The following is a 17,984-nucleotide window of genomic DNA, read 5'->3' as shown; positions in this document are numbered from 1 at the left end:
CCTGAAGGTGGAAGAAATGGGCCTAAGGTGAGCTCACACACAGAGGGAGAGGGCCCAGATTGAGAAAGACAGAGATGGGAGGGACAGGGATGGTGGGTGTAAGGACGGTGCAAACAATGGCTCAGAGACAGGAGGAGAATCTAGGGAAATCCAAAGGAAGAGGCAGAGTGAGTGGGAGAGATTGGAGTGGTGGAGAGAGAGATGGACAGACTGATGAAGAAATACCCAAACAACTAGTGGGAGGTTACAGGAGCTCCAGTTACAAGGAAATCATCACACACACACACACACACACACACACACACACACACACACACACACCACAGCTGGAACCTGGGACCACTTCCACCTTGGGCAGTGTGCCTCCTTACCTGGATGGGACCTCAGACCAGAACACTCTGTTTTGCCAGCCCTTGCCTGTCACCTTCGTTCCTGATAGACTTATTCCGCCCTAGCTCCTCTCCCCTCGTCCTGGCATGTCTGTTCCTGGCCCTTGACCCTGAACTGGAGGAGGTTGGGCTTGTCTGGATCAGCCAATGCTCTGATGCCAGTTTGCCTCCTACCCACCTGGCACCCACCCAACACCTGAAGACCCAGCCAGCTGGATATAGAGAGGAGCAGGTCCAGGGTCACATGGCATGGGCGCTAGATCCTCAGAAAGCAGCACTGCCCATGTGGGGTGGAGGGTGAGTTGGAGGGAAGGGCAAGTTAAAGGCCACTCCTGCTCTTTCAAGGCCAGCAGAGTGCAGCAGGTAAAAGCTTGAACTTGAGAGTTCAGGTGCCATGGGAGCAGGGTCTGGCCAAGCCTAGTCCCAAAACATCTCTGGGGCCCCTCTCCACATGCGAGGCTGGTGGGTGGCATGCACAATTTCCCAGGGCAGAATCAGGAAGCCTCAGGCCTCCGGGTTGCACAGCCAGGCAAGAGTTCAAGTCCAGCCTCCAAGCAGCCCAGGCCCAGCACTGACACAAGATGGCTGTGGGTAGGAACAAAGAAACCATTCTGGCTGGGAGTTATTTGAATCAAAGTGAGGGGGTAAAGGGCTGTGGGAAAAGGGCCCCTAGAGCAGAAGGAGTAAGGCTGCAGGGGCCAGGAGAGGTGGGGGCCAGACAGAGCTGGCAGACCCTGCACACAGTTCTGCCCCCTCCTGCCTGAGACTGTGGGGTGTGCCAGGCCTCTCTAGGCTCAGTCTTGCCATCTGGGAAATGGGATGTCAGATGAGGACCTGAGAGAGAAACAGAAGATGGTATTACAAAGAGGTAGAAAGGATCAGGAGCCCCCTAAAAGGTAGAGTGCAGAGAAAGAGCTGGAGACTAATACATGTGCTGCTGTGTGCCAGCGTCCACATTCAGTGATCTCCTGTTTGCAGACTGTATGTAAAGAGTGCCTACTGTGTGCTAGTTCTTGCAAAGAGTGTGCCTACAGCATGTTGGGAACTCTATATGATGTGTGCCTACTGTGAGCCAGGTATGTTATATAAAGTAAACCTACTGTGTGCACCTTCTGTGAGTCACATACTCTGCACAAATCCTGTCTACTACATGCCAGGTGTTTACCTAGTACATGCTTACATTGCTGGGTACCCTCCAAAAGGCATGACTGCTAAGTGCTCAGGGCTCTACATAAAACACACTTACTGTGTGTGGGCTTTTCTATATAAATATACCTACTGTGTGCCCGATGCCCTCTAGTAGCACACCTACTGTGTGGCAGGTGCTTTACATAAAATATGCCTACTGTGTGCCAGAGACTCTACATAAAGTGTGCCGACTGTGTGCTCTTACTCAGCAAAAACCCTGACTACTGTATGGCCGGAGATCTACGTAAAGCATACCTAAGGATGCCAGGCATACTGCATAAAAATGCCTACTATGTGTTTGATGCTCTACATAAGGCATGTCCGCTGAGTGCCAGGTACTGTGCATCTAGTGCTCCTTCTGTGCGCTGGGTGCTCTGTATAAAGTAAACCTATTGTATGCCAGATATTCTGCCAATGTGATAACACAACCCCCACTACACACACACTCTCTTGGGGCCAGCACCCTAGAATCAGAGAAAGAGACCAAGGCAATGATATCCACAGGAGGGAAGATACCTATTTGACAGAAGAGCAAACTGAGGCTCAGAGAAAGCAAGCCTCTAGCCCAAGATGCAGAGCAAGAGGGAGCCCAGGTCTGTCATATTCCCAGGCCCAAGTCTTTCCCCTCTGCCACGCTGCTCCATCCCCATTCATAAGGGACAATGCCCTATTAATCCAGGAACACTTAAAAAGGTGAAATCTCAGGCAATGTAGTGACCCAGAGGGAGTCTGAGGCCCTCAGATTGCCACGTGGATTGTCCACTCATACCCAGGATGCAACACCCAATGATTCTAGTGTTCTGCTTGGGGCACTCCCTTGATCCCGTCCAGAATTGCCTGTGGGATGGTCTTAGGTGGGAGGAGCTTGAAGGACAGGGCTTCTGGGAAAGCAACTGAGCAGGGGATGGGGAAAGATTCCTCCTGACACTGGTAGAGTGTTGGGAAGACCCCAAACCTCCTTCTCCCTCTGGTCAGGGGGTGCAGGTGGCTGGTCCTAAAGCCCTCAGTGGGGTGGGTTGCACCCTCTCCCCACCCCACCCCCAGATTTCCTCCCCATCCATGGAGGCAGACTTCACCTGCTGGCAGGTCCATCCATATAAGAGTCATAGGCAAGGCCAGAGTACAGTGATCCAGGCAGAATCCTGGACACAAAACGGAAAGAGCCTCCAGTGCCCAGAATGGCTCAGTTCTCTGTGGACCTACTGGGTGACACGAATAGGCAACAGCTGCAGCAGAAATGGCATTTCTCATCATAAGCCATGATCCTGCTTTAAGTCTTCTAGATATATTAAGCACGGTTTTCTCCTCATTTTATACATGAGGTAACTGAGGCTGAAAACTATGAGAGTGACCTGTCCAAAGTCACACAGTTGATGAAGCCAGCCTGTGCATCAGGCAGCCCCCACTTCCTACTGGGTGCCCTGACTCACTAAGCCATGCTCCTTCCAGTCTGAAAATGGGCATGTCATTAGCGCCACTGCCTGGGAGAGCGGGAATGATTTTTAAAACAATGCATGAAAAAAAAGAAAAGAAAAGAAAAACACATAGGACAGAGGAAAGGTGGATTAATAAATGCCAGTCACTGTTCTTGCTGCTGCTGTTGTTTTCCAGTTACCCAACAGCACCGCAATATCATACTCATGAGCTCGTTTTTACAGAAGAGGAACCAGAGACTCAGGTGAAGCAACTTGCTATGGCCCCACAGCTGATTAGGTAAACGTGACAGCACAGATAACAGCAGAGCCTAGCACGTGGTACCTGCTCATTAAATACCTGGGGATGAAAGAAAGGTTTGCAGCCATGAGCTCTAAGGATCGTCTACTCAGTGTGGGCCTCAGACCTCCACTGTAGGCATCACCTGAGAGCTTGCAGGAGATTCAGAATCTCACACACCTGTCCTGAAATATTGACTCCAAATTGCATGTAGGTAGATCCTCAGGAAAACTGTGTGTGCCTTCAAGCTTTAAGAAATGTTTCTTTAAGACCTCTGAGTCCAGGCTCTGCAGGGAAGGTGGGGAGGGGAAAGGCTTCCCTTCTCTGATTCCCAGTTTTATTTTGTTTTGCTTCGGTTATAACATGAGGAGAAAAATCTGAATCTCCAGGGGCTGTTCACACAACCATGTGTTCACTGACCATCTGTTGTGTGGGGGGCACACAATTGTAGGCACTGAGGATGCAGCAATGAACACAACACACAGTCTCTGCTGTCAAGGGACTCACTTCTGGTGGGGATGTGGGCAGTGATTGAATATATGATTGGGGACATAACACCAACACACATATTGAATTCATGGAAACCAGCTGCCTTAGGGCCTAATGTCCCCAAACTGTCCAACAGGGGGTGGATCCCAACACATTGAAGAAAGGAAGGGGACCCACAGCAGTTAGTGACAGCAGGCTGGTGTGCTTTAGAATTAATACATGCAGGTGCAGCAAAGTCCTGGGGACAATGAGCTTCATGACTCTCTTCCTCCCTCTCTTATCCATCACCATCATGACCCTTAGCAGAAACCCAAAGCCTGTTTGTAGTTGAGGTGAAGACATTTAACACAAGTGTAGATCAATCTTTGAAGGGGTTAGCTGCATGGTGGCGGAAAGACATGGTACATTAGTTACTGGCAGAGTGGGTCAAGGGAAGGGACTTTTTAAGACTGAGAAATAACAGCATTATCTGTGTTCCAATGGGAATTATCCAAAGAGTTCAGGATACATGATCAACATACAAAAATCTATATAGAATATATTCTACCTAAAATATAGAATTTAGAAATCCTATAATATATTCAGGGATTAGCAACATGGTCCATGGACCAAATTGGCCTGTGGCCTGTTTTTTTAAGGCCTATAAGCTGAGAAGTGTTTTTATATTTTAAGAGGATTGTAAAAAGAATAGGAGCAAGAAGAGAAGGAGGTCCTGAATGAAATGTGCAAAGCCTAAATTATTTACCCTATAGTGCTTTGCAGAAAAAGTATGCCAAACCTGAGAATAAAAGCAAAAAACCGCTGGGAAAATGTTCTCACATACCACGTTGTAAAGTATTATACACCAGAAAAGGTGGAATACTCAGGTATAAATCTAACAAAAGGTCTTCCAGATCTCTACGATACGAACTTTAAAACACTTGTGAGAGAAATCCAACAAGGCTCAAATTCATGGAGAGATAAACAGTATTGATGAATCGGAAGACTCAACATTGTTAAGATATTAAGTTCCTCAAATTGATTGATAGAGTTAAAGAAATCATAACCCTAATGCCAGCAGGACTTTTTGTAGATCTAGATAAGCCAATGATGAAATTTACATAAAAATGCAAAAGATTTAGAATAACCAAAAATTTTTTAAATATGAAAATTTTAAAGGAAGGTTTGCATTGGTTTGCATTTCCCTTAAGAATAATGATGTTGTGCATCTTTTCATGCATTTATCAGCCAGTAAAATAGAATGCTTTAAACAGAAGATTACATGTAAATGTAAATGGACATTTTGGGTGTAAATACAATTTTTACTTGTATAAAGATTACATATAAAGACAAGCTGGAAGTATATGTGAGAAAATATGAACACTGATTATTTTGACAGCTTTGAATAGTGAATAAAAATTATTTTTACTTCTCATTTTTTTTCTTCGTGTTTTCTTCTATGAAGACATATTATTTTGGGGCACCTGGGCAACTCAATCGATTGAGCATTTGATTTTTTTTTAAAAACTAGTTTTTTAAGTTCATTTATTTATTTTGAGGGAGACACAGAGAGACTGCAAGGAGGGGAGGGGCAGAGAGAAAGGGGAACAAAGGATGTGAAGCTTAGGCTCTGCACTGCCAAAACAGGGCCTGGTGTGGGGCTTTAACTCTTGAACCATGAGATCATGGCCTGAGCTAAAGTTAGATGCTTACCCTACTGAACCTCCCAGGTGCCTCACGAGTGTTTGACTCTTGATTTCAGCTCAGGGCATGATCCCAGAGTAGCGGGATCAAGCTCCGTAGGGCTCTGCTTGGGATTCGCAATCCACATGCTTCTGCTCCTCACCCCATTGGAGCTTTCTTTCAAAACAAAAACAGCTGTATTATTTGGTAATATATAAAAATGTAGGTTTATATATTTATTTTGAGGCAGACAGAGAGAGAGAGAGTGAGAGAATTCCAAGCAGGCTCTGTGCTGTCAATGCGGGGCCCGACCTGGGATTTGAACCCATGAACTGTGATATCATGACCTAAGCCTAAACCAAGAGACAGACGCTTAACCAAATGAGTCACCCAGGTTCCCCAAACAAAAAATATTTTAATTAAGAACTCGGCCAAAAAAGCATGTGATTTTCAGTCTAGAGTAATTAAATATTTATCATTTCATGGTGCAAAGTTCTTTTCTCGTTTTGCAGACACTGAGCTCCCGGGGACCCCTGCAACAGGAGGGTCCCCCCCCAGCCTAGGCTCCTGAAAGGTTTGAGGCTTTGCACTGTTTAGCCCAGGGCAGGTCCCCCAGAGCATGGGAGGAAGAAGACCCAGAGAGGCCGCTGTCCCAGGTGCTGAAGGAGGCCTCTCCACTCTGATCCCCCTCCTTCCACCTTCTTTTCTCTACCAGAACCCGCGTGACCTCCACCTCTTGAAACATGTAAGCGACCATGAAGTCCAAGTCATGCCTCTTTAGAAAGAAAGAAAACTTTTTCAGTTCCCAGCTTCAAAGACAGCTTGACATCAAAGGCCCTTGGAGTTTCTCAGAGGTAGCTATAGATATTCAGAACTAACTACATCTACTAATGATCATTTTCTCCACAGAAGTTTGCCACACTTTCCAATATTTAAATTTAAGTCTTTTACTACAGTCTTTTAAATTTTAGAACGCGATGCAAAAAGAAGAAAGTACTGACCAGCTTTTGACTCAATGATGTTGCACATGCTTGTTTATTCAACCTCTCCATCAGTGTAATAAGGTGGCTATTACTGTGTGGTGACAGAACTCAGGCTCAGAGATACTCAGAGTTTCTCCCAACCCAAATAGCCGATAAATAGAAGACTGTGATTGTGACCTTGGTGATAAAACTCCAAGGAGCAGTGAATCCCAGGGTCATTTGACCCTAATTGAACTTGGTTACCTGCCCCACTTCCTTAAAGAGTACATATCATCATGAGCCAATATGAAGCTCCTGGTCCCCACATCAGCCCAAGAGGCATCAAAGAAGAAGTGGGAAGCTGGACAGAGAGAATGTCTACCTTTTTCTTGACGAGGGCTTTGAGAATTACCACATTACTTTGACTTTTCCTATGGGACAGGATGTCGTCATTTAGCCAATCTAGTGTCAAGAGAAGCTTTCAAAGTTAACCTGTATTTCAGCCTGCCATGCACCTAAACTAAAAACTAAGGATTTTAGGAAGGCAAAAATGAATATGAGGATACACAGTTAGCAGTCTCCAACAGAGTCCATCCTGTTGACAATAATCCAATATGAACCACTCACCCTATTAACATCCTCTGGGGAGTCAACTGCAAAGGCCACCTGTTCCCTTTATTTGGCCCAAATTCCAGGATCTCTGGGTGATGTGCTGTCCTCTGCCTTAAAACCTGATGTGAGCTTTTGTGGTCCACAATCCCAGACACTTAAAGATAATCATCACCCTGAATACATTCAAGAGCGAAGTAATGACTGGATCATCACTATTTAAGATTCCAACAGAGGGGAGCCTGCGTGGCTCAGCAGGAAAAACATCCTACCCTTGAATTTGACTCAGGTCATAATCTTACATTCATGAGACTGAGCTCCAGGTTGAGCTCCAAGCTGGGTGTGAAGCCTGCTTAATATTCTCTCTTTCCCTCTTCCTCTGCCCCTCCTCCACTTGCACTGGTTTTCTCTCTCTCTCTCTGAAAAATACTAAACTAAAATAAAATAAATAAAATTCCAAATGAGATTTCCTGTTCCCATTAATGGCAACCTAGGTTATTGCGATTCAACTTCTGATTTCCTAAAGAACAATTCTCACAGCAGGAGCTTTTCCAATTTTTTAAAGGCTCTTGATTATTTGAGAGAGACAGAGACAGTGCAAGTAGAGGGAGAGCAAAGATAGAGGGAGAGAGAGAATCCCAAGCTAGCTCCACCCTGTCAGCACAGAGCCCCATGCAGGGCTCCAACCCATGAAAATGTGAGGTCATGACCTGAGCCTAAACCAAGAGTCAGATGCCTAACCAACTGAGCTACCCAGGCAACCCTTTTCCAATTTCTTAAATGCATAAATGACCTGAAAAGACAGTAAAGAATTGCAAAGATGCCACTCAAATGAAAATACATGCCTTGAGTTAAATAAACATGAATTATACTTTTGTCCTGGAGCAAGTCAGGAAAATGTGAAACTGTTTGGATGGTCTCATGGTCAGGGAGAAAAATCAGAGCCTAGAGTGTCATGGGAAAGAGAAATTGTAAGAAGACCCTCCTACATAGATGGAGAACTCAGAAAGCTACACTGTTCAGGGTGAGAACATCAGGTAGAGGAGACAGCACGTGTGACTTCTGCTGGAATTAAACTGCCTTAGTGATCTAGGCACCACAAGCCTTGAACTTCATTTAATGAAATCCTTGACCAGCAAGGCTCCACGAATGCCTCCTTAGAGAAAGATCACGTCCTCAAATTCTACAAATGTTATTTCAAATATGATAATTGATGCCCAGGCAAAGATAAACAGGCACAACAGAACACTGACCCTACTGGTGAAAATTAGCAAAAACAACAGACCACATAACAGATACAATGATGGCAATGATCAAACACACAGGATAAAGCATCTATATTGGTTGTGTATAAGTACACACAGTAACTGTGGAAGCATAGTGAAGGATTCTGGGGTGAAAGTTTGGATATATGAGATAAGAACAGAGACCAGAGTGGCCAGAGAGCTAGGCCACTATGGGTTCTCCACTGTGACCCAGAGCTTCAATCATGCCCCTCAGTCAGTCCTTAACACTGGCCAGTCTCCCACTGAAACACCTCCCCTGGCTCCCTATCGTCTACAGGATAAAATCCCTTATTGGGCCTGGGAGGACCCGCAATCAGCATGGGAGATTGTGGCCAGCTGGAAAGGCTGTCAGGGTCTTGTGCTCACACCCAAGCCTCCACTCACCCCGCCCAGCCTCGCCAACCCACCCACTGCGGTCCCGCAGGTCCCGAGCGCCCCCTGCTGGCTGTCAGTGTCGCTGGGGCAGAGGAGACCACACAGTTCCAGTCCTGAGAATCCTCCAGGTGGGGTGTGTAGAGTCGGGGAGGATTCCAAGCCAGGAACAGGCGGGTCACTGGGGGCCCGCGCTCAGCGGCTCCACCCGCAGCCAAAGTCCTCCCTCGGCGCGCAGGATGAGCTCCGGCTTCCTGCGTGGCTCCTCCTTGTCGGGCAGGACCCGAAAGCGCAGCAGCGTCAGCGCCAGGGCAACCTTCATCTCGGTCAGGGCGAACGTCTGCCCAATGCAATTCCTGCGGGCGGCAGTGGGCACCCTCACTCGCCAGGGACCTCAACAGGTGCCATCGAGCCCAGGACCTGGGCCAGGACTCCACCCCTGCCCGCAGGGGTCCAGGAGGGGACTAACCTGGCCGGGGACCCCCACACGGGGGTGCTTAGCCCCTGAGCTTGGCTCAGATTCCAGCCCTAAACTCCTAGACAGAAGGGATGGGGCTCTGAGCACACCACGGACCCCTCTCGGACCCATTCAATCCCCTCTGCCCAGGTTTTTACTCCTAACTTCCGGAGGTGGGGAGAGGAGAGCCCCCTTCAACACCCACCCACCCTCCGCTTTCTCGACCCACATCCACGTCTGGCTCTCACCCCAGACCACTGCCCCCACCACCTCATCCCCTCCTCAGATGCCCAATGCACTCACCTGGGCCCCGCGGAGAAGGGAATAAAAGCCAGGGAAGGCCTGTCCTTGATGTTTTCGGGGTCAAAGCGGAAAGGATTGTATACCTGGGGACGGAGAGATATACAGAGCTATTGGAGGGTGTTTCCTGGGACAGCCAGCTTTGGAGAGACAGATGTGCCTTTGATGGAGGGAGGTGATGTCTGATTTGCCAGGTCAGAACCCTGCACCCGCCCCTGTGTCCTGCTAGGGAAGTAGCCAAGTATGAGGGCGGGTGGAGGGGAGGGATGCGGAGGCAGCACCTCAGGGTCTGTCCACACGGTTGGATTGTGGTGGGTCCCGAAAATACTAATGAGGCAGATAACACCTGTGGGAGAGGAGGGGCCAGTCAGGGAGGGTTTCACCCTGCCTGATGGGCCCCTCTTCCTGCCCTAGACGCTCTTCCCCCTGATGTCCTGGGCACCTTTGGGGATGACGCGGCCATCTGGGAGCACCACATCCTGGGTACAGCAGCGGGAGACGACTGTGACTGGGGGATGTAACCGCAGACTCTCCTTGATGCACATGGTCAGGAAGGGCAACTGGGCCAGGTCGTCCCTACGGAAGCCCCCCCACAGTTAGCCAGTGAACAAAAACAGAGACCCTTCCCCCCATCTTCTCCTGCCCCATGAAACCTTCTCTCCTTGTAACAAAATTATGTCCAGATGAATCAAATATCTACAAATATGATGCATACGTTGTGTGCATAAAATATGTACAGCTTTTTAGTATGTCCATCACACCTCAATAAAGTGGTATATAAAAAAGCAGAGCAGTATAACAGAAGTAGAGAGGAAGTTCAGTTGGGTATTTTTAGAAGGTTTTCTGAGCAAACCACCACGCCTCAATGCCAACTGTAAAAATGTTTACAATTTAACATAAAAATTAAATATTGTTTATTGCAAGCGACCAAATCAGAAGGCAAATGAGTAAGAAACAAAAGAAATAGATCCAATGTTTTATGTCTCATGGTACTAGAGATCCTAGCCAATGCGATTAGATAGGAAAAAAGGAGAGTAATGCAATCTGATGGGGGGGGTAAATGTGTCATTCTTGGAAGACAGTGATTCTATGGTTAAAGAACACAAGAGAATACACCAGAAACCTTTTATAAACATTGAAGATCCAGTAAGGGGGAAGGGTTGATTCTTTTTCTTTAATCCTCGTCAACATGTTGGTTATGTAAGTTCTAGTGATATGGTTAACTGGCTCAAAACTGGACAGTTGTAAAACGCCACTCTTGTGGCTCAACATCACTCATTTCCCATCCTCACAGTTTACCTAGGTTCTAATTTTTTATATATCCTTCCAGAGCTACTGTTTTGCATAAAAAACAACTATACAGTGCCATATATATACTATACACACTGCTCTTTATCTTTTTCAGGCAACAATATAGCAGTCTCTTCTTGTGGATTTGCTGGGACCTTTGTCAAAAATAAAAGCTTCCTTTTTCTGGAGCTATAAAATAATCTCCCACAGTTTTCAGCAGAGCTTTTAAGACTTTTTCAATTTTTATTTTAAATTTGATTCCATCCTGTGGCACCTGTGTGGCTCAGTCAGTTAAGCATCTAACTTCAGCTCAAGTCATGATCTCACAGTTTGTGATTAGGGTCCCACATCAGTTTGTGAGTAGAGCTGACAGCTCAGAGCCTGGAGCCTGCTTCAAATTCAGTGTCTTCCTCTCCATCCCTTCCTCGCTGTCACTCTGTTTTTTTTTTTTTTTGTCTCAAAAATAAATAAACATTAAAGAATAAAAATAATGAAATATTAAAGAAGAGGAACTCACTCTACCAGATATAAAGATTTATCACAAAGATTCAGTGATAAAACTAACACACACACAAAGGAGCAAAAAACAGTGTGACATTGCTGCAAGTATAGGAAAATAGACCCATGGAACAGCAAAGACATGTAAGTGAAGCCTTAACATCTTGTAAGAAAGGCCCACAAAACCCTAGTATGACTCTAAAAGAAAATTTGGGCAAATCTAAATATATATAGATTAGAGGGGAGACAGGAGACAGTGGGTTAGAGGGGCAAAGGGAGAGAGACAGAGTGAGTAAGAGAGACAGAGAGAAAGAGCGAGAGACAGAAAGAGAATCTCAAGCAGGATCCACACTCAGGACACAGCCCAGTGTGTGTGTGTGTCAGTCCCATGACCCTGGGATCATGACCTGAGCTAAAATTGAGAGTCATATGTTCAACTGACTGAGCCACCCAGGGGCCCCTGAATAGACAATTTTTTAAAGAAGACATACAAATGATCAATAGGTACATGAAAAGGTGCTCAAAATCACTAATTATCCGGAAAAAAAAACAAACCAAAAAGATAAAAGAGGGGTGCCTAGGTGGCTCAGTCGGTTTAGCATCCAACTTCAGCTCAAGTCATGATCTCATGGTATGTGGGTTGGAGACCCATGTCAGGCTCAGTGCTGACAGCTCAGATCCTGAGCCTGCTTTTGATTCTATGAGTCCCCTGCTCTCTGCCTATCCCCCACTCATGCTCTGTTTCTCTCAATCTCTCAAAAATGAATAAACGTTAAAAAGATTTTTTTAGAACCACAAGAAAATATCACCTAACACCTCATAGCTGTTAGAATGGCTATTACCAAAAAGACAAGAAACAACAAATGCTGATGAAGGTGTGGAGAAAAAGGAACCTGTGCCCTGCTGGCAGGGTTTTAAATTCATACAGCCACTGTGGTATGAAGTTTCCTCAAAAAAAAAAAATTAAGCAGTAGAACTATCATGCTATCCAGCAATCTCACTTCTGGCTAATTATCCAAAGAAGATGAAAACACTAACTCAAAAAGAAATGCATAACCTTATGTTCATTGCAACATTATTTATAGTAGCCAAAGTTATGAAAAACACTTGTGTCTAACAAAAAGTGAATGGATAATAAGAAAATGTGATATATATGTGCTGTGGAATAATACTCAGCCATAAAAAGAAACCTTGCCATTTGACACAACCTGGAGGAATCTCAAAGGTATTGTGCTAAGTGAAATAAGTCAGAAAGGGAAAGACAAGTCCCGTATGATCGAACTTATCTTTAGAATATGAAGAAATGAACAAACAACAACAAAAACAAACTCGTAGATACAGAGAATAGACTGGCTGTTGCCAGAGGTGGGGCGGGGAGGATGGAAGGTGACAAAATAAGTGAAGGAGTCAAAAGGTTAAAGCTTTCAGTTATAAAATAATTAAGTCATAGGGATGTAATGTACAGTATTACATACTTACTGTATTTTAGTTAATACTGTATTGACTATAGTTACTAATACTGTGTTTAATAATACTGCATTTCATATTTGAAACTCACTAAGAGAATTGATTTAAAAGTTCTCTCACAAGAAAAAAAATCTATAATTATGTATGGTGACAAATGTTAGCAAACTAATTGTGGTGATGATTTTGCAAAATATACAAATATCAACTCATTTGTTGTACACCTTAAAGTGATATCATGCATATCAATTATACCTCAGTATTTAAAAACATTGGTGGTATGGGGTGCCTGGGTGTCTCGGTTATAAGAGTCAGACTTCGGGCACATGCAAGTCCCCCTGCCTAGAACACTGTGCATTCATCCAACATATATTTATTGAGTGATAATTATGTGTTAGGCATTTGCACAGGTACTGGGGCTCTCATGCTGAACAAGCCAATGGAGCTTGCATGTAGCTGGGGGAGACTGACGATAAAGAAAAATCAGCACAGGACCGGCAGCAAGATGGTGGAGAAGTACGAAGCTCTATTTTCTCCGTGCTCCCGCAATTAGCAAAGTGAGAAGAATTAAAAGCCAAAACTTTCTGATCTCCAAGAATGGAGGTGCAGGCACAGACTCCTTATTGATAACAGCCTCATGGATGCCTGAGTGAGTGTGAACTGGGACCAGATACTCTGGGGGAGGGAGCGCTGGCCCAAAGCGGAGAGGTGAGAGAAAGGGCCCAGAAAGCACCGTGTGTGTGCAGGATGGCCGTGCAGGGCAGCGCAGAGCAGAGGGGAAGAGGAGAGACTGAATCGCTCATAGCATTATCTCTGGAGAGGGGAGGCCTCACCCAGGACTGAGAGCCGCCGGGCGTGGGGAGAGAAATCCGTTCCCCTCAGCAGGTTTGTTCTTCCTTGGGCCAGGCAGCTTGCTGACTTCTGGCGGATCCAGGGGAAAAGTGGCTCCACAATCCCCCTACTCAATCCTGGCCAGAAAGCTGCCCGCCTGATGGAGATCATTTTAACTATGGTAGCAGCAGCAAAGTGTGTGAGCTAGGACTTAGAAACTTGGTGGAACATAGAAAACCGAAACAATTAGATCTGCACGTGTCTCAGGGAGGTTGGACTCAAGAGAGTGGCTGGCAAGGCATGGTCTGAGGGTAGCTTGGGGCACCGCCATTCTTCTCCCTGCAACCACTAAGGCGGGGCCTCAGAGACCAGCTCATGAGACCCGAACTACCTACATCAAACCACGCTGGAGAGCTGCAGTGTTTTTGCTTATTATTTTTATTATTTTTAAGTTTTTCTTTCTTTTAATATTATTTATATTTTTTCATTTTTCCCCTTGTTTTCTCTTTTCTATTTTCCTATTTCCTTATTTTCTTCCTTTCTCCCTGGAGTCTGGGAAAGACCAACATTTATGCACTGCTGTGCTTAGACCAACTCTTAGCATCTAGATATTTTTTCCTTTATCTCATTCTTATCCCCAGGTTTTACGCTTTTAGACTGTTCTTTACCTCTGGCTGTTGCTGTCCCCCTGCCTTCTTTTTTTTCCTTTCCTGTCCTCTCTTTTCTTTCCTGTTCTTTTTTTTTCTTTCCCCTTTTGGTATGCTTGTTTACTTGTTCTGTCACTGCATTTCCGTGCTTGTGTTCCCTTGTGTTTGTCTGTATGTTTTACTTTTAAAGGCTACCTCAAGAAATAAGCCAAAGCACACATAGTGGAAAGTCCCAAATATTACTGAGTAGGGAAATAAATTAATCAGAGGCGTAACAAGAGATGCCAAGAGACACCATTAAAAGAACATCTCCTGAAATGACAGGCCCTGGACAGTCAAAGAACCTCCTTTAATAGAGCAATACTAACAAGTGCACAGTGCAGAACAAGCTTTTAAAACTGACAAGAGACAGAAAGCTAGCCAAAATGATGAAACAAAAGAACTCTCCTCTAAAGAAACTCCAGGGAGTAATCACAGCTACAGAACTGTTCAAAACAGACACAAGAAACATAACTGAATGAGAATTCAGATTGATTGTCATAAAATTAATCTCTGGGCTTGAAAAAAAGCATAGAAGCCATCAGAGAACATAATGATACAAAGACTAGGACCCTTCAAAATAGCTGTGACGAGTTAAAGAGGGCTACAAATGAGGTGAATAATAAAATGGAGGCTGCCACTGCACAGATTGAATAAGCAGAGAGGAGAATAGGTGAATTAGAAGACACAGTTATAACAAAAGAGGAAGCCAAGAAAAAGAAAGAGAAATTGATACAGGAGTATGAAAGGAGAATTCAAGACCTGAGTGATACAATCAAATGGAACAATATCTGTATCTTTGGAGTTCCTGAAGAGTAAGAAAGAGAAAAGTATCCTGAAGGGGTGCTTGATCGAATTATGGATGAAAATTTCTCCAATCTGGAGAAAGAGAAAGACATTGAAATTCAAGAGGCACATCAGACTTCCCTAAGACATAACCTGAACTGACCTTCAGCACGACATATCATAGTGAAACTGGCAAAATATAAAGATAAAGAGAGAATTCTGAAAGCAGCTAGGGATAAAATGGCCCTAACATACAAAGGGAAACCTATCAGAGTGGTTACAGACTTATCTACTGAGACTTGGCAGGCCAGAAAGGAATAGCAGGAAATCTTCAATGTGATGAACAGGAAAAATAGGCAACCAAGAATTCTTTATCCAGTGAGCCTGTCACTCAAAATAGAAGGAGAGATAAAGGTTTCCCTAAATAAACAAAACTCGAGAGATTTCATCACCACCAAACTAGCCCTACAAGAAATCCTAAAAGGGACTTTATGAGAGAAAGGTAGCAAGGAATATGACACCAGAGACATCAATACAAACATGAAGTCTACAGAGAACACAATGAATCTAAACCCACATTTTTCAAAAATAACACTGAATGTAAATGGACTGAATGCTCCAATCAAATGACACAGGATAGCAGAATGGATCAAAAACAAAAATCCATCCATTTGCTGTCTACGAGAGACTCACCTTAGACCTGAAGACACCTTCACATTGAAAGTAAGGGGATGGAGAAATATCTACCATTAGACTGGACACCAGAAGAAGGCCAGAGTAGCCACACTTATATCAGACAAACTGGACGTTAAAGTAAAGGCAGTAACAAAAGATGAAGAAGGACATTATATAATAATTACAGAGCCTCTACATCAGGAAGAGCTAACAATTATAAACATCTATGTGCCTAACTCAGGAGCACCCAAATACATAAAATAACTAATCACCAACAGAAACAGTGTTATTGATAAGAATGCGTTAATTGCAGGGGACTTTAATACTCCACTTGGGGGGGGGTGGAGCCAAGATGGCAGAGAGGAAGGGAGCTCTGTAAACTCCCTCCGCACCGTTTTTCAAACTGAGAAGGATATTACGTTCAACTGAGAGAGCGGAAGGAGAAAATACGAACTCCAGAAGGAATCGAACCTTAAGGATACCTGAGTGAGTGGGGGCGAACGGGGGAGATCCGAGGACGGGCCAGCCCGGGACGGGCAGGGGAGGTAAGATCCCCAGCCCAACGTGGCGCAAGTGCTCAGCTCCCGGGAGACAAAGGGAAGAGACAGAGTCGGAACGCTCATAGAACTGTCTCTGGGGAAGAGGTATAGAACGCTTGGCTGCGCTTGGAGACAGAAACTCACTCCATAGATAACTGCTGGGCAGCGGGGCGCAAGAGAAGGAATAGCCTCCAGCCCTAAGCCATCTCGGCGGGGAATCAGAGGCGCCTGTGGCTGTGAGAAACGGCTGCTCTGGAGAGGCGTGCGCTACAGCGGGAAGCGGCCCAAGCGGCGACTGCGCCAGGTGCGAGCAATTCGAACTTGGTTTTGGGAATAGGACCACAGACCGCATTTCCACGGCACACCCCGCCCCCTGCACGGACTGCGCGAATTCCGGGTCCCCACAAGGAAGAAATAAGGCGCGCACCAACAGGACCCTCAACAAAGAGTCGGGGGGCGGGTGGAGGCCCGGGTGCACGCGCTTAGAATGTGGGAGCTCCCAGCACATTTCCAACAGCGCACAGCTTCTTGAGCAAAGCTATCGGAAACTAAGAGAGACTCCGTTTTTTGCTTTTTGTTTTTTTCCTTTTCCCCATTGCAACTGCAATCCAGACTGGGGGTGGGGACTCCACAATTGAGTCTGTGAAGGTGCGCACTTCACCTCCTGCTGCTCATTTCGCCTCAGGCAGGGGCGGAGCCTCTGAGAGCAGACTCCAAGACTTACCACATCAAACCAAGCCTATCCACCAGAGGGAGCTGCTGCTTGCTTTTTTTTTTTTTATCATTTCTTCGGTTTTTCTTTTTGTTTTTGTTTTTGTTTTGCTTTGTTTTGGTTGTTTGTTTTTTTAATATATACCAAAAATTTTTCTTTCTTCACTAGTTTCGTACTAATTTCTTTGTCATTATTACCTTTTTTTTTCCTTTTTCTTTACTTAATTCCTTTAAATTTTACTCCTTATATTCCTTTCTCCTTTCTCCCTTACTTTTTCACCTTCTTGCAACCCAGATATATTCTCCTGTATCTCATCCTTACTTCTCCCCTAAACTGGTCATACACTTTTAAGCGGTCTACTGTCCCTTGTTGTCTCCGATCCCCTTTTATATATTTTTTTTGTCTTTTCTTCTTTCTCCTTTCTATTTATTTTCTCTTCTTCTCTTCCTTTCGTCTCTTTCCCACCCATTCTCATTCTTTTCATTCCCCCCTGTAATGTGTTTCTTTATGTGATTTGTCTGTGTGTATGTGTGCTTCTGTTCCCTCGGTGTTTGTCACTCTGTTTTCCTTCATAGGACTACACCAAGAAACAAGCCAAAGTGTGCAAGAAGGTGAGTCCCAAATATTGCAGAGTAGGGAAATAAAATACTCACAGGCACAACAAGAGAAACTGAGAGATATCATTAAGAGAATATCTCCTGAAATGGGAGGCCCTGGACAGTCAATAAGCCTCATTTAACAGAGAAATACTAATAGGTGCACAGAGCCCATCGAGCTTTCTAAAGGTGACAAGAGACAGAAAACTAGCAAAAATGACAAAATGAAGAAACTCTCCCCTGAAGAACTTCCAGGGGGAAGTCACAGCCACAGAACTGCTCAAGGCAGATCTAGACAACATATCAGATCAAGAATTTAAAAAACTGGTCATAAGATTAATCGCTGGGGTCGAGAAAAGCATCAAAGAATCAACTGATGAGTTAAAAAAGGCTATAGGTGAGGTGAATAACAAACTGGAGGCAGCCACCTCAAGGATTGACGAGGCAGAGAGAAGAATAGGTGAATTAGAAGATATAGTT

The 17,984-nt window shown here is 45.0% G+C and overlaps 1 protein-coding gene across 4 annotated transcripts in view; it reads right to left on the bottom strand.

Annotated features, from left to right (window-relative positions):
• Window positions 1-8,334: 8,334 nt before the first annotated feature.
• LOC115273291 (docosahexaenoic acid omega-hydroxylase CYP4F3-like) overlaps window positions 8,335-17,984 on the bottom strand; it is a 29,616-nt gene continuing 19,966 nt past the window's right edge. For 3 of the 4 annotated variants that reach the window (XM_029916294.1, XM_029916292.1, XM_029916293.1), the window contains exons 10-13: window positions 9,870-10,003; window positions 9,709-9,773; window positions 9,431-9,513; window positions 8,335-9,026 (exon numbers count right to left, since the gene is read on the bottom strand). In XM_029916294.1, coding sequence (XP_029772154.1) covers window positions 8,849-9,026; window positions 9,431-9,513; window positions 9,709-9,773; window positions 9,870-10,003 — 460 coding nt within the window. In that variant the 3' untranslated portion in view covers window positions 8,335-8,848. The remainder of the gene's footprint in view (window positions 9,027-9,430; window positions 9,514-9,708; window positions 9,774-9,869; window positions 10,004-17,984) is intronic. The other variant, XR_003900776.1, reaches the window with a different exon arrangement.

The sequence above is a fragment of the Suricata suricatta genome, chromosome 12, assembly GCF_006229205.1.
Source record: "Suricata suricatta isolate VVHF042 chromosome 12, meerkat_22Aug2017_6uvM2_HiC, whole genome shotgun sequence".
Taxonomy (NCBI): Eukaryota; Metazoa; Chordata; class Mammalia; order Carnivora; family Herpestidae; genus Suricata; species Suricata suricatta.
This window is presented reverse-complemented; position numbering and strand designations above follow the sequence as displayed.